We start from the raw sequence: 26926 nt of genomic DNA, 5'->3' as shown, positions 1-26926 counted from the left end.
GCATACTGTGGAAAGTGTAGAAGATCATAGCTACTCTACCAGAATGCAGATCTGCCTCCTAGCCCCCTACCCTATAACCCAGACCATGCTATCTCTCTGCTTAAAGTATTTGTGAATATGATGGAACTCACTCACTAGATGACCAAATCCTTAGTCTGCACTCACTTCCTGCTTCTGCTTGGGTACATTACATTCAGAATGCAAAATAACAAATCTCCCCTTTTGTAGTGGAGATGCACTTTTCATCCACAGTGACTTGGCACTCTAAACATAAATATCTACAATCTAAATAAAACTGGGTATGTATCTAGGCTCCAATTTGTACTCCTTCAACTAGGAGTTCAGTCTATTTACATAACACTATTTTTAAAGACTACTTATTTTGTACTTTTTATGGGACATTAAAGGACTGTAGTTTAGGCCCATAATTTGTCTTTAGTGAGATTTAAAAACAATCTGATTTTTTTAAAGTCTTCCATTATATGTACACGTCCTGGCATGGGTTCATTCTACTGCTGCAGAGCTGCAAGCAGTCAGCAGAGGGAGCACAAGTTAACTATTTACCAGTTATTACCCAAACTTCTGGACTCCACAAAAGATTTTGATAAATAGTGACAATGGAAATTACAGACTGCTGTCAGACTGTAAAGGGGCAGTTATCCCTCCACTGGCAATTACACTGGCACTAGGGAACAAATTGAGGCAGAAAGTGGGCCAAGAGCTCATGTGAAACTGAACAGAAACTCCACTCTTTGGAGGGCTCATGGTGAAGATAGAGAAGCCACCAGAGGCAGCAGGTTCCCATGCCATCAAGAGCAAAAGTACCTGGCAGAGTCACATGTCAAAACTGGAGGTCTGGTCCAGCATTTGCTTCCTATAGTGGGAGTAAAGTGGTGATAGTCAATGGCTTGGGAAACTGTTGTATTGTTAAGAGGAGGCCTTGGTTTTGTGGTGCAGGGTTTCTGCTCCTACACTAGTGGATAAGGGTCAGAGATCTGCATCTTTAGAAGCAGATTTAACAGATTCTTGAACTACCTTTGGATCTGTGGGCATTAACCCCAGTCCCTCCCACAAGACAGGCAAATACTACTTCATAGACTGGGGCCTCAGGTATTTTTGGAAAGTAAACTATCCTCTTTTACACCTTTTTCCATACTCAGCATTGATTGAGCCTAGGGCCTGGTCTACACTACGAGGTTAGGTCGACTTTAGCTGCATTAGGTTGATTTTATAATGAATGCATCTACACAACCAACCCATTCTGCCTACCTAAAGGGCTCTTAAAATCGACTGCTGTACTCCTCCCCGATGAGGGGAGTAGCGCTAAAATCGACCTTCCTGGGTTGAATTTGGGATAGCATAGACACAGTGCTGTCCAATTCAATGGTATTGGTCTCCGGGAGCTGTCCCAGAGAGCTCCAATGTGACTGCTCTGGATAACACTTTCAACTCTGATGCACTAGCCAGGTACACAGGAAAAGCACCGGGAACTTTTGAATTTCATTTCCTGTTTGGTCGGCGTGGCGAGCTCAGTAGGTGACCATGCAGTCCCAGAATCGCAAACGAGCTCCAACATGGAGCGAATGGGAGACACTGGATCTGATTGCAGTATGGGGAGAACACTGTGGAGGCAGAACACCGATCCAGCAGAAGAAATGCTGATATATATGCCAAAAATCGCACAAGGCATGGTTGAGAGAGGCTACACCAGGGATACACAGCAGTGCCACATGAAAATTAAGGAGCTCAGGCAAGCCTACCAAAAGACAAAGGAGACAAACAGTCGCTCCGAGTCAGAGCCCCAGACTTGCCACTTCTATGATCAGCTGCATGCCATTCTGGGGGGGGGACCCTACCAGTACCCCAACACTCTCCATGCACACCTGCAAGGTGACAGCCTCACGCACCACAGATGAGGATTTTGTGGATGAGGAAGTGGAGGAGGAGGAGAATGTGCAGCAGGCAAGCAGAGAATCCATTCTCCCAGGCATCCAGGACCTTTTCCTCAACCTAGAGTAAATACCCTCCCAGGGCCTATTGTTCCCAGACCCTGAAGGCAGAGAAGGCACCTCTGGTGAGTGCACATTTGTAAGGACACTACAGGGGTTAAAAGCAATTGTGTTTAATGTTTGATTTGCCCTGAACAATTGGGATGCATTTGTGGTCAGTACAGCTAATGGAAAAGTCTGTTAATGTGTCTGGGAATGGAGCAGGAATCCTCCAGAGACATCTCCATGAAGCTCTCCTGGAGGTACTCTGAAAGCCTTTGCAGAAGGTTTCTGGGGAGGGCTGCCTTATTTTGTCCTCCACGGTAGGGCACTCTACCATGCCAAGCCAATAGCAAGTAGTCTGGAATCATTGCAGCACAAAGCATAGCAGCGAATGGTCCTGGGTTTTGGTTGCATTCATGCAACATTCAGTCTTTATCTTTCTATGTCAGCCTCAGGAGAGTGATATCATTCATGGTCACCTGCTTGAAATAGGAGAAGTTTTGTAAGGGAACAGTAATCCCCTCTATTTGGTGATCCCCAACACATTAGACAGATCATAGTGGATGAGCCGGGCTGTTTGGGCTTGGCTAAAAGGGATCATCCCAGAGAATAGCCATGTGGGAGTGAGGGGTGTGCTGCACATCCACCCCAAAACCACAGCCCCTCCTTTTAAGTGGCAAAAACAACCAGCATCGGTTGCTATGGGAAACCAGCTATCGGTTGCTACAGTTTGAAACCATTCCCACATTATGAACGCGGAAAAAGCCAACCCCACGTACCCTTTGGCTTACCATGGCTGCCTGCAAACCAAATTCTGTTGCCCAGCCGTGTGTGATGTGTCACCCCATACTGGCAGGCGCTCAATATAAAAGGCAAAATGCAACTTTGCACCTAAAACATACGTGCTCTCTGCTGTGAATTGCTTGATTCACTGTGAAAGAGTCTCTCTTTTGTTCTCAGAAATCCATCATCTTAAAAGTCTACTCTCCCTTTTTTTCCTCCCTGCAGCTGCAAATGCTTCTATGTTCCCCGCATCAACTTTGTCCCTGAGGTTATTGCAGATTAGAAGGCGAAAAAAATGCACCCACGCTGACATGTTTTTCGAGCTCATGCAGTCCTCCTGCACTGATAGGGCACAGCTGAATGCATGAAGGCTTGCAACTCCATTGAGAAGTACCCCTTCCGGTTTACGTACTCTTTGGCAAGGTGCTCCGGTGCCAAGATAGGGATATGCGTTCCGTATTGCCCCACCACAGTTAGGGAACCCCATCGCAGCAAAGCCATCCACTATGACCTGCACATTTCCCAGAGTCACTACCCTTCTTAGCAGAAAAGTACTGATTGCCCTGGCTACTTGGATCACAGCAGCCCCTACGGTAGATTTGCCCACTCCGAATTGATTCCTGACTGACCGGTAGCAGTCAGGCATTGCAAGCTTCCACAGCGCTATCGCCACTCGCTTCTCAACTGTCAGGGCAGATCTCATCTTGGTATTCCTGCGCTTCAGGGCGGGGGAAAGCAACTCACAAAGTTCCATGAAAGTGGCCTTATGCATGTGAAAGTTTCGCAGCCACTGGGAATCATCCCAGACCTGCAACACTATGTGGTCCCACCAGTCTGTACTTCTTTGCCAGGCCCAGAATCGGCGTTCCACTGTATCAACATGCCCCAATGATATCCCAATTGCCACATCCCGTGCTTTCAGGAACCTCTGTGTCCCTGTCTTCCTCACAGTCTTCCCCATGCTGGGGGCAGCTCCTAATTAGGTTCTAGGCATACTGCAGGATAATGCGCAAGGTGTTCGCAATGCTCACAAAAGCAGCGTGCAGCTGAGCGGGCTCCATGCTTGTCGTGCTGTGGCACCAGGAAAAAAGGTGTGAAATGATTGTTTGCTGTTGCTTTCAAGGAGGGAGAGAGGGAGGCAGGGGAGACTAACAACATGTACCCCACACCACCCGCGACCATGTTTTTGGGAGGCATTGGGAGCTTAACTCAGAATTCCAATGGGCAGCGGGGACTGTGGGATAGCTACCCACAATGCACCACTTCATCAGTCGATGCTAGACAAGGTACTGAGGACACACGCCGCTGACCTAATGCACTTAGTGGGGACGTGCACGATAGACTGTATAAAATTGGTTCCTAAAGATCAACTTCTATAAAATTGACCTAATTTCGTAACATAGATATGCCCTCAGTATGTGGATGAGATAAGTGGAGAGTGAGAAGAGAATTACAGTGTGCAAGACAGAAGGCGGCAAACCCTTTATGGCAACAGTTGTGATTCAATTACTCTTATATTTCTGAAGAGGTGACAGAAATCATGTATAGTGAAAAACAAATAGAATCCATGACTAAAAATAATTTCCTGTGGAGTGGCTCCCTATTTACATGTGTTGCATCATGTTTCTGAATGAGAATTGAAGAGAACTCTTGTTCCTTAACACATTGTTTCCTTAAGGAAAGGGAGGAAATGTCTTTGAGTGACAAGAGGCACTCCTTCCACCGATAAGCTTTGAGCATTTGAGCTCCAGTAAGTATGACTTGAAAGGCAATTAAACATATTGCACAAACACATATTACTCTTTTAGACAGACAAATGTTTAGATTCAGGAATTGTGTCCTTAGCCTCTGTTTGCCAGAAGCTGGGAATGAGCAACAGGGGATGGATCACTTGATGATTACCTGTTCTGTTCATTCCTTCTGGGGCACCTGGCATTGACCACTGTCAGAAGACAGGATACTGGGCTTTGGTCTGACCCAGTATGGCAGTTCTTATGTTCTTAAAGCGAATAAAAACTATTCGAAAACTTGCTTTTCTTTAAAATAAATACCAAATATTTTACTAATATGTCCCTTTAAACCAAATATACAAGACCATAAACATTAATTTACATATTAAAATATTTTTGCTGCTTTAACAAATATACAAAACCAACAGTGGCAGTACCTTGCTTTTAGTGCCTAATATAAATCTTATACGTATAGATGAACCCTCCATTAAAAGCCATTGTTCTGTGCACTAACCCTGCCTCTCCCCCTAAATATCTGACGAGAAGTAATTTGCACAAACTGGTAAAGTCAAGATTTGAAAAAAAAAAAAAGTTGTAATAAATTATCCTCTTTCCTGCCTTTCTCCCTGCTCCCTTCCCCCTGTGCCCTCCCTGCCACCCCCCATTTACATGAATGGAAAAAGCTCATACTAAGTGTTTTTCCATATAATAAATAATCCATTTCAACATGCTCACTTTCCTATTACGGTAAAGAGTAAACACAATACTTTATAGCCTGTATTTCAATGCCTTAGTTTCAGATAATAGCATCCCAAAATTGTGACTGTGTGCTTTGAGACAGATATGGTTAGTATTATTCACTCCACACAAGATAAAACACCTTTACCAATTTACTTTTACCCATCTCTATAGTTTGAGTTACTCCTTCATAAGTAATTTCAAATGAGACAGAATTTCAATACCTGATGACCAAACTAGAACAGAAGACTGCACAGGATCAAGATCCTCAGACATCTGAGAAATCATTTTCTGTAATGTGTACCCTTGTCTGGGCATAGCAATATCATCCTTCTTTAAAAAAGTTACTGGACAGAGATCATTCCCACCATCACCTACATATACAATTTTTGTATATTTTACTCCTTGGTGTAACTTTTTATCTACAAATTCTTCTAACACTTTTCTTTTGCAGAGGTTTTTAGGGCACTTTGCACAATGATGAGTGTGAAAATTCTGCACAGTAAGATAGCCAGCGCCACTGAAAGTTGCAGGATTTGTAAACACTTCATCAAGCACTTCATGAAAGTTAGCAGCTTTTAAAATCCAGTCAATAAATACTGTATTAGAATCTGAAATTATTATGCAATCAAATAAATCTTTGTTCTTGCCAATAAAATCTAAAAGATCTCTCATTCCTGTAGTGAAAGGAATTGTTGTCATAGTTCTTTTCATTTCATCTTCTTTTACTCCACTGTCTCCCAAATATCTAAAGACCCTGCTCATATATTCTGTCCAATGTCCTTTTTGATAGGAGTTTCTTAGTTTGTTAGGCAGTTTTTCCTCAGGAGCACATTTCACAATCCAGGTGTCACTGTTTTCATCTATGACCGTATAGTCAAAGTCAAAAACCAGCAGAAACTTCATAGTTGTTAGATAAGAATATATTCTGAAAAAAAAGAGAAATATTTTCTTTATATAACAGAAGCTTCTACTAAGTATTTAATTCCTACCATGACCTCCTGCTTGGAAAAGTGCAATTCTGAAAGAAAAAAGAAGTCAAGACAAATGTATAAACATAGTGAGCTGTTTATGAGTGCTACAGCTGTGGGAAAGGTTATGCTCAAGCAAGAAGATTATCTCTACAGGTCAAATTCTAATTCACTATCCAATTACATTTTTAATTAGATAGTATAAAAAGAAAAGGAGTACTTGTGGCACCTTAGAGACTAACCAATTTATTTGAGCATGAGCTTTCGTGAGCTACAGCTCACTTCATCGGATGCATACTGTGGAAATTTGTGGATTTGTGCTGGAAATGGCCCATCTTGATGATCACTTTAGATAAGCTATTACCAGCAGGAGAGTGGGGTGGGAGGAGATATTGTTTCATGGTGTCTGTGTATATAATAATGATATTCTGCAATTTCCACAGTATGCATCCGATGAAGTGAGCTGTAGCTCACGAAAGCTCATGCTCAAATAAATTGGTTAGTCTCTAAGGTGCCACAAGTACTCCTTTTCTTTTTGCGAATACAGACTAACACGGCTGTTACTCTGATACCTGTCATAGTATAAAAAGTATCTGAAGCAACATAATTATATTGTTACTCACTAGTCTTTGCTGACACAAGCTCAATCTTGCATTCCTTGGACAGCATCATTTAAACAGCCAGGTTGCACTTGAGTTCTAAAAATTTTTATCCACATCACCAGCCAAAGCAACCCTCACAGCTTAAATTCTTCAGCTTGCAGACAGGAGATAGAAGCTTTTTATGAAAAACTTGAGACACACATTTGGAGATGCTGCTGTTGCTAGGACTTTAACCCGTTTTCTCCCACCCACCCCTTAAAAACAACAACAATTAGTAACAACATTCAAGCAGCCACGTTGACTCAAAATCAAGAAAGCAAATAATGCTGGTGGTGAATATTAGTGTTGACTTGCTATGGGGAGATATGTAGGTGACTCTTAATATACTGTGGTCCTGCAGCATTAGAGTTTATGGACCAGCCCCAGGGTATCTGAATACCCTGGAGGAAACACCTCACCCTTTGGTTAGCGCAGTTGTAGGCACATATTTTGTTTATCTTAGTAATAAGTTCGTTCATCACCTTTTCTTCATTCGGAAAGAAGCCAGGCAAGTCGACACGGTTGTGTTAACAATATTTAAGCTACAGCTCGAACTCTCTCTCGTCTCAGCCAGTAACTCTATAAAGGACACTTCACACAGAAGGAGAAAGGATCATCCAGTATTAGACAATATCACTCTTTTGGAAACTCCATCCCCGCCCCCCCCCCCAAAAACCCCAGAGCCCCCCACAGCAGGACACAGGAGCAGAGGGAGCGCAGAGCACAGGCAAAGGCGAGCAAGGTTTTCAGCTGCGCTCCGGGGAAGGGAGCTGCCGCAGGGAGGGGCAGCCAGCAGGACGCCACGAGACGGCCCGCAGGAGAGGCTGGCGCGAACGGAACGGAGCGGCGGGAGGGGGGGAGGCCGGCCAGGGACTCTCTCAGAAGCCGGGCAGGCCGTTTGCATAGTAGCCCGGGGACCATGGGAGCCCAGCGACGTGGCCACAGGGCAGGTGCCGGCAGGGATGGGAGGCCGGCGGCGGCAGCGTTGTGCTAGCGCCGGACGCGGCGTCCCGGCCTGGCGAGGCCCCAGAGGCGAGCTCCGACAGGAGCCCGGGCGAGGCTCGCGGCGGCAGCAGCCGGGAAGACTCGGCCTCACGGACGGCAGCCGGGCCGCAGGGGGCCGCGCGGAGCGCTCACCCTCAGCCTCTGGGCGGCGGCAGCTCCGGCCCGAGCGGGGACAGGAACCGTCAGCGGAACGAGGGGACCGTCCGGGCCCGAGGCGCCCGACTAGGGCAGGCGCTGCGGCAACTCCGGTCCTCCAGCTCTGACACGGAGCCCCCCCGCTTCCGGCTGCGCCCCGCGACGTCACGTGACACCCTTCTCCGCCAGTCTTGCCGTCTGTCTCCCTCCGCCTTTCGGTTGCCTGGTAACCGCCGTACACAGGCACCGAGCGCGCTGGGCGCCCGCCGGGTTATGGACGCGGCCGCCAGGCCCGCGGTGCTGTATGGGAGGCGCAAAGGCCAGAGACGGGAGCCCACGCGTGAGTGACACGAGGCTGCCGGGGCTACGCGGAGACCACGCTCGGGGCGACACGCGAGTGGCGGGGGACGGTGCCGGGACGTGGTGCTAAGAGCAGGCTGGGGGCGAGGCCGTGCACCTCTCAGCCGTGTGGTGTCGTGCCCGGCCCCAGCGGGCGCAGCGCCCGGCCATGGAGCCTGCGACGTGGTGCACGGGCCAGGCGAACCTGTGCCACGGCCTGGGATGGGTCGGTGTGCGGCAAAGACCCCACAGGAGAGACGGGTACACCCCTTGGCTAATGCACCACACAACCCCGGGGCTTCCTTCCTTGGGTGTCGCGGCCCGTAGCCGCGGCGGCACGCTGAGGGAGGGGAGACTACACTGACCAGTAACGCAGTTACGTGGGGGTGAAGAACAGGGGTGGCTATTGAAGTGAGGGACATTTGAGGTGAATGGTGCCTACATGTGTGACGTGGTGGTGCCCAGACAGGTGGGGGACGTGGTGCCCAAACGTGGAGCTGACATGCCAGGCACAAGGAAGACAGCACACTTCCATACAGAGGGGACAATGCCAGGACACAAGGGAGGCATTACCAGTTCCCGGAACCAGCGGCTTAGATGCTGAGCCTAAAGAGGTGTAGGATGTGAAGTGCATTGAGGAAGATGATGTAATCCTCTTTCTCCATTCTCACTCCAAATGAGCCCTGGCATCACACAAGAGTGCAGGGGAAATACAGTACAACCCCCTTTATCCAGTCCTTTGCAGGGTGACCCTTTAAGAAAACTGGCAATAGAGATTGTAAACAAAGAACAAACAGACATAAAATATCTCTGTCAGAGAAAGCAGTATCTCACATGGTAAAACCCTTCCGTCTTAAATTCCCTCCCAGCTCTGGCTTCTTGGAGACATGCAAGTAGATTTCTAGAGCCTGTTTCTCCTCTCACAAGGGTATACATAGGAGTAACTCAACTGAAATTAATGGAGTTACAGGTATGTGAAACTATTGTAGGAGTAAATCAGGCCACTTATATAAAGATGCAACCTATGCTAAACAATCATGGCTACATACAGTATACTACTGTTGAAACTTGGTTTGTGCAAATCTTGTTTAGAGGTTGAAGACCAGGCCCAGTGCACCAGGCAAAGGGCAATTAGCAGAGAAGTGATTTTATCTAAAAGTAGGTTTTAATTTTAAACATCATTGTCAGAACAGGTAAAAGTTGTCCCCTTTTTTAGATTTGTCATACAGTACTCTTACAAACCAGATGGGCAAGGTTGAATTTAACGTTACTCAAATATCTGTTTTTTTAAAGCAGTAATGACCAACATGAAGGACATTTCCTGAAAATTAATGACTGGCAGGAGGAGTTGAGGGCCTGAAAAATACAGGAAAACAAGACACATTGGTCTGTCAAGTAACATGAGGCTCTGGATCTGAGGGTTAGTTCTGACTGTGCTCCTGCTCCTGGATACTAGAATTACATTACATTGTAGAGTCAAACTAATATGATGCTTTACTGTCAGCGCTGGGTAGGAGTCCAAATCTTGGTGTGGGTTTGAACCCACAATTTTCTGGCCAGAAGTGCTACAAAGTGAGTGAACTCATTCTTTTGTTCTTTCTTTCACATAGCAGCAAATGGTTTAGAAGAATATAATGTTCCAGATAGTATTTTTCTTCCAACTGGAGTGGATCTGCGCCAGGTTACTGTTCTGCCAAAGGCAGAATGGGTAAGGATTCGAGACAGTGTTGACAGTGCAGCTAGAGAAGCAGCACGGATTCATGCAGAGAGGAAAGAACGGAAAGATATGCACTTACGTTCCAAAGCAGTTGTGAAAAACTGGCCCAACACCATTGCAGTAAGTGACATGTACGTTTGGAAATTCGAGGGTTACTTGTTATATACATTAGAACACTCAGAGTGCACTCTTTCCCTCCCTTCTCAATGTACAGACACATACACACACACACACAAACAAAAACTTCTATTAAGAGTTTCACTATAACCAGAGTCTACTTTTTGGTGGCCCTGCTTATTAATTCTGTCTCCTGCTTAGGTACACCATAGACCTGCCCATGTCATGTCATGGATAAGTTTAAAACAGGATCATAGAGAGAAGGAGAGAGTAAGAGGTGTGAAGGGAAGGTCTCCGTCTTCCCTGCAGACTGCCAATGGAGCCGCTTGCCCACCAGGCCTCCAGTCTTTCCCTTCTCCCTATAGGATTCTTGTTCAAAATATTTCAGTGGGCAAGTCTTTTCTTTACTTCCTGTCCTAAACTGCTACATAGTGCAGTGCTGTTAAACTGCTGCTTATTATCTCAGAGATGGCTGCACATCAGGGGTGATAGAAGTGATCCATATCCTTTATCCAGTGATGTGAAGCTTACTATAACTACTCATAAAACACTTTGAGATCCTCATATGAAATATGCTTTTTAACTGCAAAGCATTTTTATTATACACTTAAATTTCTAATAGATATTTAAAAACACAGGACAGCAGCACAGAAATTGTTTGACTGTTCACTTTAGACATAAGTAGGTATAATCAACTTATTGCTGATTTGGTCTTTTGAAGAAGTTGTAGATTTTTGAGTCAGTTCTTTTCAGTGTGATCTGTAATGGAAATGAGTTTTATCTGCATTTAGGGCCAGGCACAGAGGAAACTTAAAGCTAAAAAATTGCGAGAAGAAAAGGAGGAAGAAGAAAGAAAACTACTTGATCTGGAGGAAGCACAGTTTCAAGCAGCAAAGCGGAAGGAGGCCATAGAACAGGCCAAAACTTATCAATATTATCAGAATGAGAGAGTGAAAGGGTTACATGTTTGTAGATGGTTTATTGTCTTTAATTCAAATTATATTGTTTCTTTGAACATACATGAATGTGTAATAAAATAAACATGAAATGTTCCAATTCCGTTTTGTAGAAAGCACTTTTACTTACTGAGGTCCTAAAGGAAAGAGATGCTCAGATTGAATTTAAAAAGACAAAGCCAGATATTTACAAAAAAAAGGAAGAAGAAATGGAACGTGAGCGCGAAAAAGCTATTCTTAAAGAACAGGAAAAGGCATATGAACGCTATATGAATCGACAGGCACTTTGCAGAGACCATCTGGAACAGTAAGTAAAACAGGGCTGTTTCTGACTAATAAATTGAGTTAAACTGCTGTTGTTAAAAGAAATCTAGTGTTCATCTGCTAAACAAATGAGTTACCAGGAATTTTTAACAGAAACAAAATACGCTGTCATTTTCTCAGTAGAGAGAGAAAGACCTATTAGATCATCCATTCCATCTTCTTGGCCATGAAGAATTCTAGTGACATTATAGTTTAATATTTTGTCTAATATTTAAAAACAGTCCAGTTTTAAAAGCCCCACTGCTTCCTTTAGGAAGGAACTTATACTACTTTCCTCAGGAGGCTATTCTACAATCAACAGATCTTATTCCCAGGAAATTTATATTGCAGATATCATAAAAATTGCAACAAAATTGGGGCTCCGTACTAATTCACTGAGCACATCTTCCATCCTGCATACTTTAGTAAATTTTGCTAGAAGTATAATGTAATTGTCACAACCTGGCCCAGCCCCACTCTCTGGAAGGATACCAGTCTTTCATGGAACCAATCACTGGATCCCATGTGCTTCTAAGCCCCCTGGATCTTGGTAGCGACTAGACATTATTTCTAGCTCTGGGTCTCAAGGACACTCCCAGATGCAGACTCCATGTCTAACAACTTTCTTCGGTAGTGCCCCAACCCTTCCAAACTCCCAATTGCTTATAGACACTTCCTCAGAGTTCCATCTTGTTTCTCAGTTAACCCTTTCAGGGACAACATGGCTGGCAAACAAATCATCCTGGAAAGGAACTATCAGTGGTTCTGTCTCTTTCTTGATATCTGAAAACTTACTCTCAGGAGCTGCTACTAAATTCAAATGTTGCACTGCACGAATCCATTATGAGGAAATCCTGCTCCATTCTTTGAATATAAAGGGCTTCTGGCAATGGCACTAGTGTAGTTCCGCTGCAGAGAAGATGGGGAGGATTTGTGCATCAACTTTCAGAATACCATTGTACAAGGTTGTGGTATATCTTCCTTTTCTTCCCACAGTGGAAGGAGCACATTAGGGCTGTGATGGTTACTGCCTCTGTGAAATTCTGCTGCTGCCATGTGAGTTGGGGAAAAAATTCCTTTTACAACACCCAGAGTTACCAAGTTCTCATTCTGTACTTGGGTCAAGCATTGGCTTGAGGATTTGGGCCAATGGCTTTAAAATGCATCACTTTGATTTTGAATTCTGATACTTTACCTGCCTTCAGTTCAGACAGCAGTTCACACAAGAGATCCACTTTGTGAACACTTCAGTGCAAATAAGTGATGGTCACATAACCACCACCCTAAACCGGAAACCTACTGACCACTATACTTACCTACATGTCTCCAGCTTTCATCCAGATCACATCACACGATCCATTGTCTACAGCCAAGCTCTAAGATACAACCGCATTTGCTCCAATCCCTCAGACAGAGACAAACATCTACAGGATCTCTATCAAGCATTCTTAAACTACAATACCCACCTGGTGAAGTGAAGACACAGATTGACAGAGCCAGAAGGGTACCCAGAAGTCAGCTACTATAGGACAGGCCCAACAAAGAAAGTAACAGAACGCCACTAGCCGTCACCTTCAGCCCCCAACTAAAACTTCTCCAGCGCATCATCAAGGATCTACAACCTATCCTGAAGGATGACCCATCACTCTCACAGATCTTGGGAGACAGGCCAGTCTTCGCTTACAGACAGCCCCCCAACCTGAAGCAAATACTCAGCAGCAACTACACACCACACAGCAAAAACACTAACTCAGGAACCAATCCCTGCAACAAATCCCGTTGCCAAATCTGTCTGCATATCTATTCAAGGGACACCATCGTAGGACCTAACCACATCAGCCACACCATCAGGGGCTCTTTCACCTGCACATCTACCAATGTGATATATGCCATCATGTGCCAGCAATGCCCCTCTGCCATGTACATTGGCCAAAGCGGACAGTCTCTACGCAAAAGAATAAATGGACACAAATCAGACATCAAGAATTGTAACATTCAAAAACCAGTAGGAGAACACTTCAGTCTCCCTGGACACTCAATAACAGATTTAAAAGTGGCAACTCTTCAACAAAAAAATCTTCAAAACAGACTGCAACAAGAAACTACAGAACTGGAATTAATTTGCAAACTGGATACCATCAAATTAGGCCTGAATAAAGACTGGGAGTGGATGGGTCACTACAAAAAGTAATTTTCCCTCTACTGATACTCACACCTTCTTGTCAACTGTTGGAAATGGGCCACCTTGATTGCAGTGGCCTCATTAGCAGCACAAAAGTAATTTTCCCTCCCTTGGTATTCACCCCTTCTTGTCAACTGTTGAGAATAGGCCACTTCCACCTTAATTGAATTGGCTTGTTAACACTGACCCGCCCCCCCGCCGCTTGATAAGGCAACTACCATCTTTTCATGTGCTATAATATATATTCCGCTTACTGTATTTTTCATTCCATGCATCTGATGAAGTGGGTTTTAGCCCACGAAAGCTTATGCCCAAATAGATTTGTTAGTCTCTAAGGTGCCACAAGGACTCCTCGTTGTTTTTGGTGATACATACTAACACGGCTACCACTGTGAATGTTGTTTAAATCTTAGAAATGTGTCACCTTTGTCCATTATGTACTGTGTACATTTTCTTACTTCTTTAGTATTAATATTTTATTTTATACTTTAGAATAAAGGAACATAAGCACCAGGCAGAATTAGACAAATTAAAGGCAAAAAAAGAAGGCGAAGAGATTCAACGACTGACCAAGTTATATGAATTGGAAGTGCAGAGAGAAAATGAAAAGAAACTGGAGGAAAAACTTGAACATAGGAAGATGCATTGTGTAAGTAACAGAAAAGCAGAAAGCCCAACATTTTTCAACTAGAATGCTTGAAGTTAGGGACTTACATTTATATTTACATACTTAAATAAATGACCAGATTTTCAGAGTTGCTAAACTCAACCTAACAGCTCTCACTGAAAACAGTGGAAGCTGCTAGGTGCTGTGCTCTTTTGAAAACCTGGCTCTTCGTGCTGATTTGCAGTTTGCCAAATGCATTGTGAGCAGTCCTTTGCTGAGTGCAGCTGGCAGGTCCCCCAGAGCAGGAGATTTTGGAGTTAACACCTCATTGAAGTGCATGGAGCAGTTCACACCACTCAGAACTGTTGTTTCAGGCTGTTTGCAGACTCAGGCAGATATCTCTGCATCAGTTATACTAGAGTCATGTTTTCGGGCTTTTCTTTGCAACCAACGTAAACTGCAATTTTCACCTCATCACATGAATCCAGGACTTGGGGCCCTAAACATAGGTGCCTGTGCCTTAATCTGGCCCTGATGTAGATTATTGAGGATATCGGGAAAACATTTCCCTTCTGAATTTTATGCACCTACTGCATAAGAAAAGTCCAGATAAGCCAATGGAGAGAAAGTTCCCCACAGGGTTAGTTGGAATAAGTGAAACTGACTACTAGCAGAAGAAAATTATCAGGCAAATGTCACAGTTCAGGACAACTGCACCTATATTTCCACCTTGTGTCTAGCAAGGGCACCCACTGTCAGGCTTCTGTCTCCCAGCTCCCAGGTGTCATGTCTCTTGGGCAAGAGACACACCTCTCACTCACTCCTGACTTGGATATTTCCAGGCTGCACAGTTCACTGCCTACACTGTGTACTTCCCAAGAAATCAGATTGCCTAAGCAGGTGTGCTTTGCTTTTCTCTCAGAGGCTATATATAGAATAATTGTCCACAGTGATAAGGTACCACCAGCCTTGTCCTGAGTAATTACATTTATTTCTTAAGGTGAAAGCATTACAGAAAAAACATTAAAACAGTAAAAGAACCTACACACATTAGTAAGATTATCAGAGATCACCCTAACTGCAACAAGGGCTGTGTTATTGGGTCAGTCCTTCAAGCTCCACATGGGGTTTTCAGTGGTTACAAATTCACAACACTGTCATGAATCTGTGAGTCATTCCTTTATACTGCCTGGGCCTTTGAGCTGAGAATAGGTATTTCATAGACCATGGGTTTTTTCTCAGGTCATAGCTTCAAAAGGGTGGGTCCGGAGGTGGGAATTTTCATTCCCTTCTCCCATATATTTCCTATGAAACCCACTTAACTTTGTTTATCCCAAACATTCCTTCTTGTTTGGCCCATTGTTAAATGAGACCCTGGAAGCTTATGACACTTCCCTGCATTTATGTTAGTCCTTCCCTGCCTCCACCCCCCATTACATAAAATCCCACAATAATACATAAGCAGTTGCATTTTTAATAAAAATTAACTCCTAAAATACTTATACTTAATTCAGTAAGGTTTGTCCATGATATTGCAGGAAATTGCCATATCTGTCACAGCAAGTACAAATATCTCCTTGCAGCTAGCTGAGTTTGTCATTCCAACATTTGCCTGTGAGGAAGCTCTGAAGGAGCCTTCAGAGTTGACTCAATATGTGGAGTGGCCTTGGTAATACCTGCTGGTGGAGCCTCTGATGTCACTGCTGATGGGAGCGGCCTAGCTACTACCCCCTCTTCTGGTAGTTGCCTTTTAAAAACACATTGAAGGTGTTGATATTCCTGCCTCTGGCTACACTGCAACTTAACTCAACTTTAATTACGTCACCCAGGGATGTGAATTAGCCACCCCTGAGCGACATAATTTATGCCGATTTAAGTGCCGAGGTAGCCCCCCTGCTTGCTGGTGCGAGAGTAATTAAGCCGAGGGGACAGCTCTCTCCCATCAGCTTAGAGTGGCTACATTAGAGAGCTTACAGTGGCGCAGCTGCATCAGTACAGCTGCGCCGCTATAAGCTCTTTAGTGTAGCCATAGCCTCTGTTGTTTAAGGGGGAACTGCCAGAGGTTGATGGCTGCTGCTGCGGCCAGAGCTCCTGGAATTATAGTCCTGTCTGTAGGGGTGCTGTGCTGTCTTGCTGCCAAAAATATAGAGGTTTCCTCTCACATTTAGCTGAAGCTTTGTGGAGCACCTCCTGGATTATGCCAGGATGCCCTGACATTGAGAGGAGCTCCGGCTTAAGAGGATTTTTTTTTCGTATGTTCTGAAGACCAGAAATCTCCTGCCACGCCTAAAAGGCAGAGTGATTTGAGGTTTTCTCCTCAAGCGAGGAGAGCCTAGATAGTTCCCTTGGCTAGCAGGTCTGACACTGCTTCCTAGCTGCAAAAGCAGGGGGGGAAAATCAATGTTTTAATGGCACACCTATCTATGCAGGAGAATCATGCGACTCCTGACTGAACAGTAAATATTGGCAAGGATGCATTTCACAAGTTACAGGCCAAGTTCTGCCCTTAAATTCACACACACAACTCATTGACTTCAAAAGGTCACAGACATTAAAGGGCAGAATTTGTGTGTACACCAGTGGTTCCCAAACTTGTTCCGCCACTTGTGCAGGGAAAGCCCCTGCCAGGCCACACCGGTTTGTTTACCTGCCACGTCCGCAGGTTCAGCCGATCGCTGCTCCCAGTGGCCGCGGTTCGCTGCTCAGGCCAATGGGAGCTGCTGGAAGTGGCGCGGGCCGAGGGATGTACTGGCTGCCGCTTCCAGCAGCTCCCATTGGCCTGGAGCAGCGAACTGCGGCCGCTGGGAGCCATGATCGGCCGAACCTGCGGACGTGGCAGGTAAACAAACCGGTGCTGCCTGGCAGGGGCTTTCCCTGCACAAGCGGCGGAACAAGTTTGGGAACCACTGGTGTACACAATACAGGAATTGTATCACCACTGAAATACAGCCACCTTTGGGATGAAACATTGGCAGCTGTTTAAGCCCAATATCTCACATCAGTTTAAGACAAAGTGAAAAATATAATATTGTCCTGTTGAAACTATGAAACGTATGATGATGCAGATGATGCACTGTAGGTCCAGTTTCATCATCCTCAGCATCACGCAGACTTCAAAAGGAAACTGAACCTGGGCAATAAGGTGGGATAGGAAATAAAACTGACTTTCCCCTGTAAAGTTTAGACTCAGATTCTGATTTGTGGTCTGCAGCTGGCAGAGGCCAGAAATGTCAGAGCCCAAGAGGTAGTGCACCCCGAGTCCATCTCTCCTTCACACCTGTGAAAAAGCCTTTCTACAGGTGCTCATTGACAAGAAGCACAGAGGGCCTTTCCAGTGTAGCACCTTGAAGTCAGGGGACACGTATCAAGTGTTTCAGGCCCCATTGCTGGGTCAGTGAGCACTATGTACATGCATGGCATTGATATCTCCTGTTGCTGGCATGAATAGTGTGTGCATTAGAATATTGGTGCATATTAATGTTACTTTTGCAGCAACTTGTGGTAATTTGGCTCTCAGAATGTAAGGCAGTTCAGGGCTGGGCAAGAACAATGATCCTTTTCTAGAAGCTTCTCTCCTCCAGAACCTTATTCTCCCTGCTGCAGGCCTAGGGGCACCTCCATAATTTCACATAGTATGGTTTAAGTCTGTATCAGATTTTTTCCTCTTTCTTTAAAAAGATTTAGCTCCTTGTCTTAGTATATATAATTGGACACTTTTTTTTTTTTTGAAAGGCACATGTTGCTGACCAGGATATTCTTAAAGCTGTAGAGGAACAAAAACAAGAAGAGGAGAATGATAAAATTCGAGCTCACTTTAGAGCAAAACAAAATATGGCCAAACTGAGAAGAGAAAAAGAAGCTGAAATGAACAGGTGGGTCAAATGTTAGAGAATTAAATAAAGTATAGATTCAGAATTATGCTTTTGTCACATGATTATGATAACATTCTAAACGCTTAAGTCAGCAAAAAAGATCTTACAGTATTACAGCATGGATACCTGGACCAAAGTGCTTCATGGTATTTGGAGGTTATGAAAGAGGAAAAGGTGTGAAAGGAGTTCCCCTTCTACTGGCCCTTTGTAGTCACAGATGATGTGCGGTGAGCTGGGTACTCACCTTGATCGTACTGGTCTTCAAGGCTTGTGGACTTAGTTCTTAACCAGAGGTACGCATACCCCTGGGGGTATGCAGAGGTCTTCCAGGGGGTACATCAATTCATCTAGATATTTGCCTAGTTTTACAACAGGCTACCTAAAAAGCACTAGTGAAGTTAGTACAAATTAAAATTTCATACAGAGAATGACTTGTTTATACTGCTCTGTATACCATACACTGAAATGAAAGTACAATATTTATATTCCAATTGATTAATTTTATAATTATATGGTAAAAATAAGGCAGTAAGCAATTTTTCAGTAATAGTGTGCTGTGACACTTTTGTATTTTTGTCTGTTTTTTTAAGCAAGTAGTTTTTAAGTGAGGTAAAACTTGGGGGTAGGGAAGACAAATCAGACTCTTAAAAGGGGTACAGTAGTCTGGAAAGGTTGAGAGCTACTGTTGCAGGACATTGGGCCCCACATCCATGTGCTGGAGCTGTGGGCTTTTCCTTCTGGTCTGCAAGCCTTTTATTCTCTTACCAGTTCCAAACTATCTAAATCCTGATGGAAAACAACATGATGATGTGGCTGTGATTTCCTTTCAGTGAAGAAAGGGAGAAAAGACAGAAAAAGTAAGGGGGAAAACGGATTTCTTAATCAGATACTTACATATAATTAGATTCCAGTGAGACAGTTGTAAGGAAACCAGGTTTATCTATTTAACGTTGACATGTTGCATTAATTGCTGTTCTGCTATAGGTTAATGCAGGAGCGTAGGGATATTACTATTAACCGTCTAGCTGAACAAATGAAACAGACATTTGAGAGGATAGATGAACGTGTTGCTAGAGATGTTGCAGAGAGAGAAGCTGAGTGGGAAAAAGAGCTCAAAGAGAAAGAAGAAAAAAACAAAGCTGAATTGAAATCAATTGCAGAACACAGAGCCACCGTGGTAAGATACTTAAGGAAAAAGCTACATTAATGTGGTTGTGTACAGTCATTCTTATAAATATTTTTGGGAAAAGCAATAGTTTTTGTAGTTCATGGTGGGAGATACATATTGAACGTACTGTTCAACACTTACATCTCACAATTAAAGTAGATAGCAAGTCTTTAGACAAAATGTATATGAACAGGCTGGTTGTGTGTCACAAACAACTAAAAGTGAAAGTCTATGTTATCATTGAGAATTGATGCAAATCTCTTAGTTTTAATATTCATTATTTCAAACAGAGTTTTTTGAGCTAGTACAACCAATATAATCACTTGGCACTTTTAGTGAGAAGGGCATACTGGCTAGTAGCTGTAACCTAATCACTTAGCTGATGCTCCTGCTCTCCTGCAAGCTCAGAGTCAGTAGGGAATGAGGGCTGCTCTCCCTCAGGCGTTAGAGAAGCCTTGGTCTGCCTGGTGAGGGAGATGGTCTTCAGACTGCTGGCCTCCATCCTCCTTAATGAGGCAGAATAATCTGACCCATCACATTGTCCCTGCTTCTTCCATTTTTAGTCTCCTTCATGCACACTCCTCCTAGAATCATCCACGTGCTCTTCTGATCACTCCTCTGAACACATCACTGGCATACCACTCAAGCAGTGTGACGATTCAAGAGCTGTTCCTAGGGGACTAGCCTCTCACAACCCTCAAGGGTGAGGACCTGAAGCACAGCTTATTCCAGGCAATTTGACTACAACCCACTAAAACTCATGGGCTCAACAAAGCTATGGCCTCTTACTGGGTGATGTGTTAATCACCAGGTTTAGTGAGCAAGTAAAGCGTTAAAAATCCTTGGGTCCTTGACTTCTTTACCAGCATAGTAAAGACCTCTCAACAAAGCATTTATGTGTACATGTAAATACATAGTGCAGGGTTTGCAACATTTTCATGCTGTTAACCGCATTTCTGAACAGGGGAATAACCTCTCTTGTTCACAACTGTGCAGCCAAAGTACCTCCTGCTTTGGATTTCATAACCTCTACAACAGTTGCTTATGTGGAAAAGTAAAAGTAATGATTTTTTTAACCAACTTTCAATGGAAATTAGTATCTGAAAACAATGGGGTAACCAGAACCATGTCACAAGATAGCTCTCTGAGGACCACCAGTAAGTGGTGTACCGGCCAGTTTGAAAATTGCTGTTATAATGAAATGAGCATTTTAAGGAAACACTGGGGGATTTTCCAAGCAACTCTGGTTGGCTATTGACAGGTGACTGACATTACATCATTAATCAATCACTGATAAAATTAGGAAATATTGAGAAAAATGATGTAAAGCTTTGGAGTCGAGGGGAAACTCTCATAGGTGTGTGGAATTACTAGATTTTGGAAATGTTTTGCTGATGTTTCACTGCTTCTTAATATTATGGGCCTTTGGTTTTTTAGTGTCACTTGCCTGTAGAATGATAAAATATGCCTGAAAAATATGGTTTTCAAATTTGTTGGTTTAGCAAATTGAGTTAATTATTTATTTTTTTTATAAAATATAGATAAAAATGAAAGAAGAGAGAGAAAGAGAGGCGAGATTAGAGGGTAAAGAAAAGCTTCATGAACTAATGGAAGCAGACCGCATCTATCTGGAAATGGAGAAAGACAAGAAACGAAGAAATCGCAATGAAAACATAAAAATGCAAGAGACTCAAATCCAGCAAATGGTAAGTAGGGGGATTATCAGACTGTCAGACATTTTACAAAGCTATTTCAATGTACATCTATGGTATAGGAGTCTTGCATGAGACCTAATCTTTATATTATCACAATACTGTTCAAAACAAGAGAAACATGAGAAAATTATTTTTATCCCTTTAAACATAATGCTTCAAGAGTTGTTTCTCAGGGACCAACGTCTTCACAGCGCAAGGGTGGGCATGTGAAGCAGAGTTTATATACATGAGTGGGGAAAGCGTTAGTTCACAGGATTGGCAGTAGGATATAGATCCTTTCATCTCCAGACACCTTGTGTGACTCAAGCCCAGTGTGGACTGAAAGATGTCCCCTTTTGATGATGGCTGCTAGGTTGGATTATATAAAATAGCATTTGGTGTCTCAGTCCAGTTGTCAGTGGACATGTATCACAAAATCCCCTACCAGTGCCAACACTAGCCGTATGCCAAATATGTGCCATCACAAGGCCCAATGCTTTTGGGAGACTTCCCCAGCCTGCTGTGCTGCCCCATCACCTTAATAGATCAACACTGAGGCTCAACCCTTCATAGGCCCACGACTACTACCATTGTCCAGTCCCCTCTCAGCTGCTGAAACCATCTGCCAGTGACAAGCACCCCATCTCCTGCTCAGATGCCAAAGTCTAACCATACAAATATGTTATGGGAGTACTGCAGTCTGCCTAGGTTCCCAAAAATCAGATTTTATACATGGATCTGCAAAATCTAGGGATAGTTTAGCATGGTCTGCGCAAATTGGCAACCATATGGGTAAGAATTAACTGAGCAGTCAAGACTTGAATGAATGATGTTGATTGAGGTACCCTTTCAGCTGCAGATAATGGTCTCTCTGAATCAGTATTCAGGCACATTGCTAGCACATGGTTACTGCTCACTTTGTACCTATTCTCTGGACAAACGGAGAATGTCAGTTACGCATTTCTAACTAGAGTTAGATTGTGATTAACAAATAATTGTTTTTATCAGAAAGGTATTTACAGCCAATTATTAAAAAAATGTCACATAAGGACTTCCACGACTTTATGCCCTGTTAAGCTATTCTACCACAAGTTAACCATGTGGAAATATTTAAGCTTTGTTATTCCCTTCCCCAAAACAGGTTGAAAAACGGGCAAAAGAACAGCATGAGAAACAAGCAGAATTGAACTATGAGGCCCAGAAAGAAGTTATTGCAATTTGCAAGGAGCAGGAATTTCAAGAATATGCAAATCAAGTAATTGCTTCAGAATCCAAGACAGCCCGAAATATTTATCCTCTTCTCAAAGCAGCAAAGGAAGGGGCAGGTGGTGGGCATGGACCAGTTTACAGAGAAAGAGGAGGAATAAGACCTAGTTACCAAGCACGAGATATCAATGGCACTCAGCTACCTTCTTATAATTGTAACACTACTGAAGAAATAAAAGAGCTAAATACCAATGGTAACATCCAGCAAACTAAGGGAAGACTTGGTTTTACATGGTAAAAATAACTCTTTGGAGTCTTTACAAAAACAAGTCCAATAAATCGGTAAATGATCCATGTTGTATGAAACCCATGAAAGGAACTAGAAAAGCCATAAGTACTATATGGAACGTTGATAGGGATCCAAGTGTATTTTCCTAAACATTGAAAGTTGTATTTTACCAAAGTCACTATGTTAAATCAAATACAGAGGCAGAACTGAATGATGTACTGAATGATGTACTGATAACCAGTGTAGAACCTTACTTTATATAAGGCTCATATTAAAAAAATAGAATATTTTAGTTTCAATTTTGTAAGTTTCAAGTTCAGTCTTTTACAGCTACTCTTGAGTACACTGTAAAGTGCTGCATTTGGCTTCTTGCATTGTTATAATCAGAGTGCTAAGGAAAAAAATTATCCTCAAAAGATGCCAAATACTTTTCAAAAGTGTACGAAATACATGAGAATCAAATACTAAATAACAGATATGAAAAAAACATTTAGTATTGCTAAAAGTACTTTGATACAAATTTCACATTCCACATGAAATATTTCTTCAGATTCCACTCTTTACTGAATTTAATCAATCAGCATCCAGAGCACTAGTTCATTATCAGTATATAATTTCTTTTCTTTTCTCTTAAAATCTGAATCAACTCTTGCAACAAACTAATAACTACCCTGCTGCTGTTACACAACTTAACTATCGTAGGCCCAGCTTTCATTAACATAGTTTTACTAAAAGAACGAGGAGTCCTTGTGGCACCTTCGAGACGAACAAATTTATTTGGGCATAAGCTTTCGTGGGCTAGAACCCACTTCATCACTAAATTATTTCATTACTAAGTTATTCTGAGTACAAAAAATACATGCAAAACAGTTACAGCAAAGCGAACATGTTGCACACACTCAGCTTATATGCCATTTTCAAGGTTCTGTGTAAAAATATATTATCAGCTTATTATATAGAAAACTAAGAGGTCACGATCATGGTGTGTAAGTACACCTACATGTGAAGAAGAGGGCTCTTTGATCTAGCACACAACAAGAGGCATAAACAAGGTCCAGTAACTGGCAGTTGAAATTAAATAAACAAACTGGAAATAAGGTGTAAATCTTTAACACTGGAACAATTTATCAAGGTATATAGTGGATTCTCCATCACTTGAAGTCTTTAATTTAAGAATGGATACCTTTTTAGAAGATATGCCATAATTCAAGCAGCAGTTACAAGCTTGCTACAGGAATTACTGTGGCACTAAATGGTCTGTATGCTTTTATGCAGTAGGTCAGATTAGATGCTCCTAATGATTCTTTCTGGCCTTGCAGTCTGTGAAAAAGGGTTAGATGCTTACAGACCAATCACTGCAAGGTTCCCTACAAACATGCTGTCTGGTACAACATTTTATTTTAAAAAATCTGAATCATACATTTATATAAATTCTATTCTACTATGTTTAATGTGTCAATATTGGAAATTTGATTGCAAACATGTAATGCTTAATGTAGATGACTATAGATATATACACAGCTTGCAATATAAGGCCCTGATCCAGCAAAACACTTCAATACATGCTTAGTAACTCAGAACATGAACACAATAGTTCTGATGACTTAAATGGAAATATTCACTGTTTAAAGGTCAGCATATGCGTAAGTGCTTTGATCGATTGGGAAAAATGTAATTTGCCTGTATTTCTAGTGCAGCAGGAGCCATATTGTGGTAATATATCCTTGTATTTGTTTTTGCACAAGTTTAAGTGTTATCAGCAGGAGAGTATGTGCTGCAGTGTAAATTCCACCCTTTGATCAACTGCTGCTGCAAAGAGAGCACAGACGCAAAAGACAGCAAAGAATATTGTTTGGAGCTATCTAACAAAAATCCTGCCATTTAAAAAAGAACATTCTCTACATGTAAATGTGTATTTTTAATACACACATTCTGAATCACGTTATATCCCTGTTGTAACTATAACACAGAAGCAAGGTCCAAACAACTTGAAAGTAGAGCTTTTTAACTTGTAATTTCTTTGCTTTGGTTGAGTTGGTTCTTTAACTTTTATAATGTAGGCACTGTTTATATCTAATCTTCCATTCCAAACCTATTTCTTCTCCATCCTGCTAATTTTTGCTTGGAACAACTGATTTGTTTGCAAATTGTGATGCTTAAAATAGGGATATAGAGAATTTTTCTGAAAAACTGGAATGTGTCAGATTCAAAATTTCTTTTACCACTTCATTAAATCATTAGTTGGGGCTTATTATCTCCCTGTCCCCGTGGCTCATTTTTTAATCATCATTTTTACCCACACATTCTCAAAAAAATTTCAGAGCTCCCAACCTTACACCCAAAGATGGTTCTTCAAACACAAAGAAAGGGGCATTTTTCTTACTCAGGGCATTAGCCAAGACACAATTATTTAGCAATTCTTACCATAATGGGTTGGAACCAGAGCAGGAAGGGCTCAGGCTAGACAATCCAGTTAAGTGAACTGCCTGTTTACTCTCTAGGACTATAGCAGTCCTCCAAGACCAGAGGATGAGAGAGAGAACAACGGTAGGGACTGGAGAGATTAGTCAGGGGAAAGAGGAGAAACTGGAGACTGGAGAGAGAAGCCAGAAGTAGGATGGAGGGGGACAAGGTAAGGACTGCAAAATGGAGCCTAGGGTAAGTGTGGAAGATGGTGGGAACTAGAGAGAGGTTAACTAGGTGAGTGATGGGAGATGTGTGATGCATACGCACAGATACTTGCACACTCTCCCGTGCACACGTGTAGATAACTGACCTCACAGAGTACGGTTAGTGTGTTATAATTTAAATACATCCAAGGATCACTCCATCCCAAAACCACTGATCAAGATTTAGTGGTGGTATAATTTACAATGGTGGTATAATTTACTCAGCAGGTGAGAGCTGGGGTGCGTGTTACACCTTGATAAAAGTTTATTTAATGGTAGACAAGATAATACAACTGGCTGTTCAAAAAAATAGGGATTTTATTTAAATAGGAACAAATGCATTCCACCTACCTACAATAACATTCAATATATGAAGAATATATATAATAAAAAAATAAATTTGAATACAGACACTATAACTTACTAATAAGCATACTTAACTAAATATAACCCTCTAAATAAAAAAAAAGTCTCTGTATGCACAGGCTATTTATTATCTTATAGGTTATTACTATTAGTTCAAGCTTCTCCTTTCCCCAAATCGCTCACTGGGTTGACACAAAAACCTAACTCGATAGATATTGTTGAACCACAGTTCTAGACTTAAACATGATAGAAGCCATGCACCTACACCTGCTATTTTAAATCAGGTTTGCTCTTTAAGGTAATTTCTTCTATGCCATTCTGTCATGTATTTCATGCTTCATTTTTTTATTTTTAAAGTCAGCCCAGTATTTTCAGTAAGGTGGTAACACGCACAGTGGTAGGCCACGGAATAACGTTGTGGATCATCACCCTTTCTAATATGTTGGGGAAAACATCAAACATATATTCTCACCTTGATGAGTGTGGCAGCTTAACTCCCCCTAGGAAAAGGTTTACCTCGAGTTGTAAGTTTAGGATGTAAGTGTATGAAATACTCCTTTACTTCTTCATCAGTTTCTTCCATTATAAATAGACAACCCCACTCTCAGCACAGCAGCTGTTCTCTGTTACAGTCAACTGCATCTGCTGTTTCGTGCTGATTTGCAATTTACTAAATGCACTGTATGCACTCTAGCCTCTTTTCAAAAAGAGGGTGCTTTGCGTCAGGCCACATGGAAAGAAAAGTCTACTTTTTCATGTTTTTCTGTTAGTAGGCTAGATATTCCAATATTGTTAGCCAGGATGTGGCCACAAATGCAGTGTGAACACAAAAAAAGTGCTAAAGTCTGAAATATGTCCCTCTGTATACTTACAAAAAACAGGAGAGATGGTACCTGCTGAACACCTTTGCAGCGACAGGTCTGAACGTACTTAGGCAGAGTGGGGAGCAAAGCACTGGTTAGACAAGTGTTCTAAGAAGCAAAGGGACATCCTAGGAAAAGCGAGAGGCCTCTCAGTGCAGGTGCTTCACTACTGACACAGGCAGCTGGGGTGATTCATGTTTAAAACAACTATTCATGGGAACTGAGAACAGTTTAAATATAGCTGTCCAGTAAGAACCATTAGCCACATCCTTGTTACTCATTGGACGTCATCACAGCTTGGGTGGAGAGATGAGCACAAAGGTGGACAGTACTTTCACGCCCCTAATTCTTGAGTTGCTAGTCTGATCCCGAGGAGCAGGCTCAGGGCTGAGCTAAGTTACTGCAGCTGCCAATGGCCTGGGGCTTGTTGGGATTGCCAAAGCTCTCCTTTCCACTCTTCACAGCTCCTGTTTTTGGAGGTTTGGGAGGAGGTGGCAAAGGAGCTGCTATTCCACCTTTATGCTACTTGGGGGTTCTCCAGTGCTAGAGGAAGTCCCAGATGTTGAGTTATGCTAGCTTTAGGA

The 26926-nt window shown here is 42.7% G+C and overlaps 2 protein-coding genes across 10 annotated transcripts in view; one reads left to right on the top strand and one right to left on the bottom strand.

Annotated features, from left to right (window-relative positions):
- Window positions 1-4811: 4811 nt before the first annotated feature.
- Window positions 4812-8129, bottom strand: PHOSPHO2 (phosphatase, orphan 2). Of its 4 annotated transcripts, none has more exons than XM_043525860.1 (3): window positions 7992-8129; window positions 6837-7445; window positions 4812-6170 (listed from the first exon to the last, which is right to left on the bottom strand). In XM_043525860.1, the coding sequence occupies exon 3, from the start codon at window positions 6146-6148 to the stop codon at window positions 5423-5425; it is 726 nt and encodes a 241-aa protein (XP_043381795.1). In that variant the 5' UTR covers window positions 6149-6170; window positions 6837-7445; window positions 7992-8129; the 3' UTR covers window positions 4812-5422. The 4 variants fall into 4 exon arrangements, with proteins under 4 accessions (XP_043381795.1, XP_037768384.1, XP_037768385.1 ...); XM_037912456.2 differs by having other exon boundaries at window positions 7337-7445; window positions 7992-8123; XM_037912457.2 differs by lacking the exon at window positions 6837-7445 and having other exon boundaries at window positions 7992-8123.
- Window positions 8130-8200: 71 nt separating this feature from the next.
- The window catches only part of CFAP210 (cilia and flagella associated protein 210), a 28555-nt gene continuing 9829 nt past the window's right edge, over window positions 8201-26926 (top strand). The window contains exons 1-9 of one of the 6 annotated variants that reach the window (XM_043525858.1): window positions 8201-8334; window positions 9944-10170; window positions 10959-11132; window positions 11237-11430; window positions 14101-14257; window positions 17948-18087; window positions 19072-19264; window positions 20797-20961; window positions 22091-24700. In XM_043525858.1, the coding sequence (XP_043381793.1) occupies window positions 8268-8334; window positions 9944-10170; window positions 10959-11132; window positions 11237-11430; window positions 14101-14257; window positions 17948-18087; window positions 19072-19264; window positions 20797-20961; window positions 22091-22453 (1680 nt within the window). In that variant the 5' untranslated portion in view covers window positions 8201-8267 and the 3' untranslated portion in view covers window positions 22454-24700. Of the gene's footprint in view, window positions 8335-9322; window positions 9492-9629; window positions 9754-9943; window positions 10171-10958; window positions 11133-11236; window positions 11431-14100; window positions 14258-17947; window positions 18088-19071; window positions 19265-20796; window positions 20962-22090; window positions 24701-26926 lie in introns of those variants that run through there. The other 5 variants (XM_027818978.3, XM_043525857.1, XM_043525856.1 and 2 more) reach the window with 5 other exon arrangements.

This window comes from Chelonia mydas, chromosome 11, assembly GCF_015237465.2.
Source record: "Chelonia mydas isolate rCheMyd1 chromosome 11, rCheMyd1.pri.v2, whole genome shotgun sequence".
Classification (NCBI taxonomy): domain Eukaryota; kingdom Metazoa; phylum Chordata; order Testudines; family Cheloniidae; genus Chelonia; species Chelonia mydas.
Note: the sequence above shows the minus strand (reverse complement) of the source record. Positions and strands in the feature narration are given on the sequence as shown.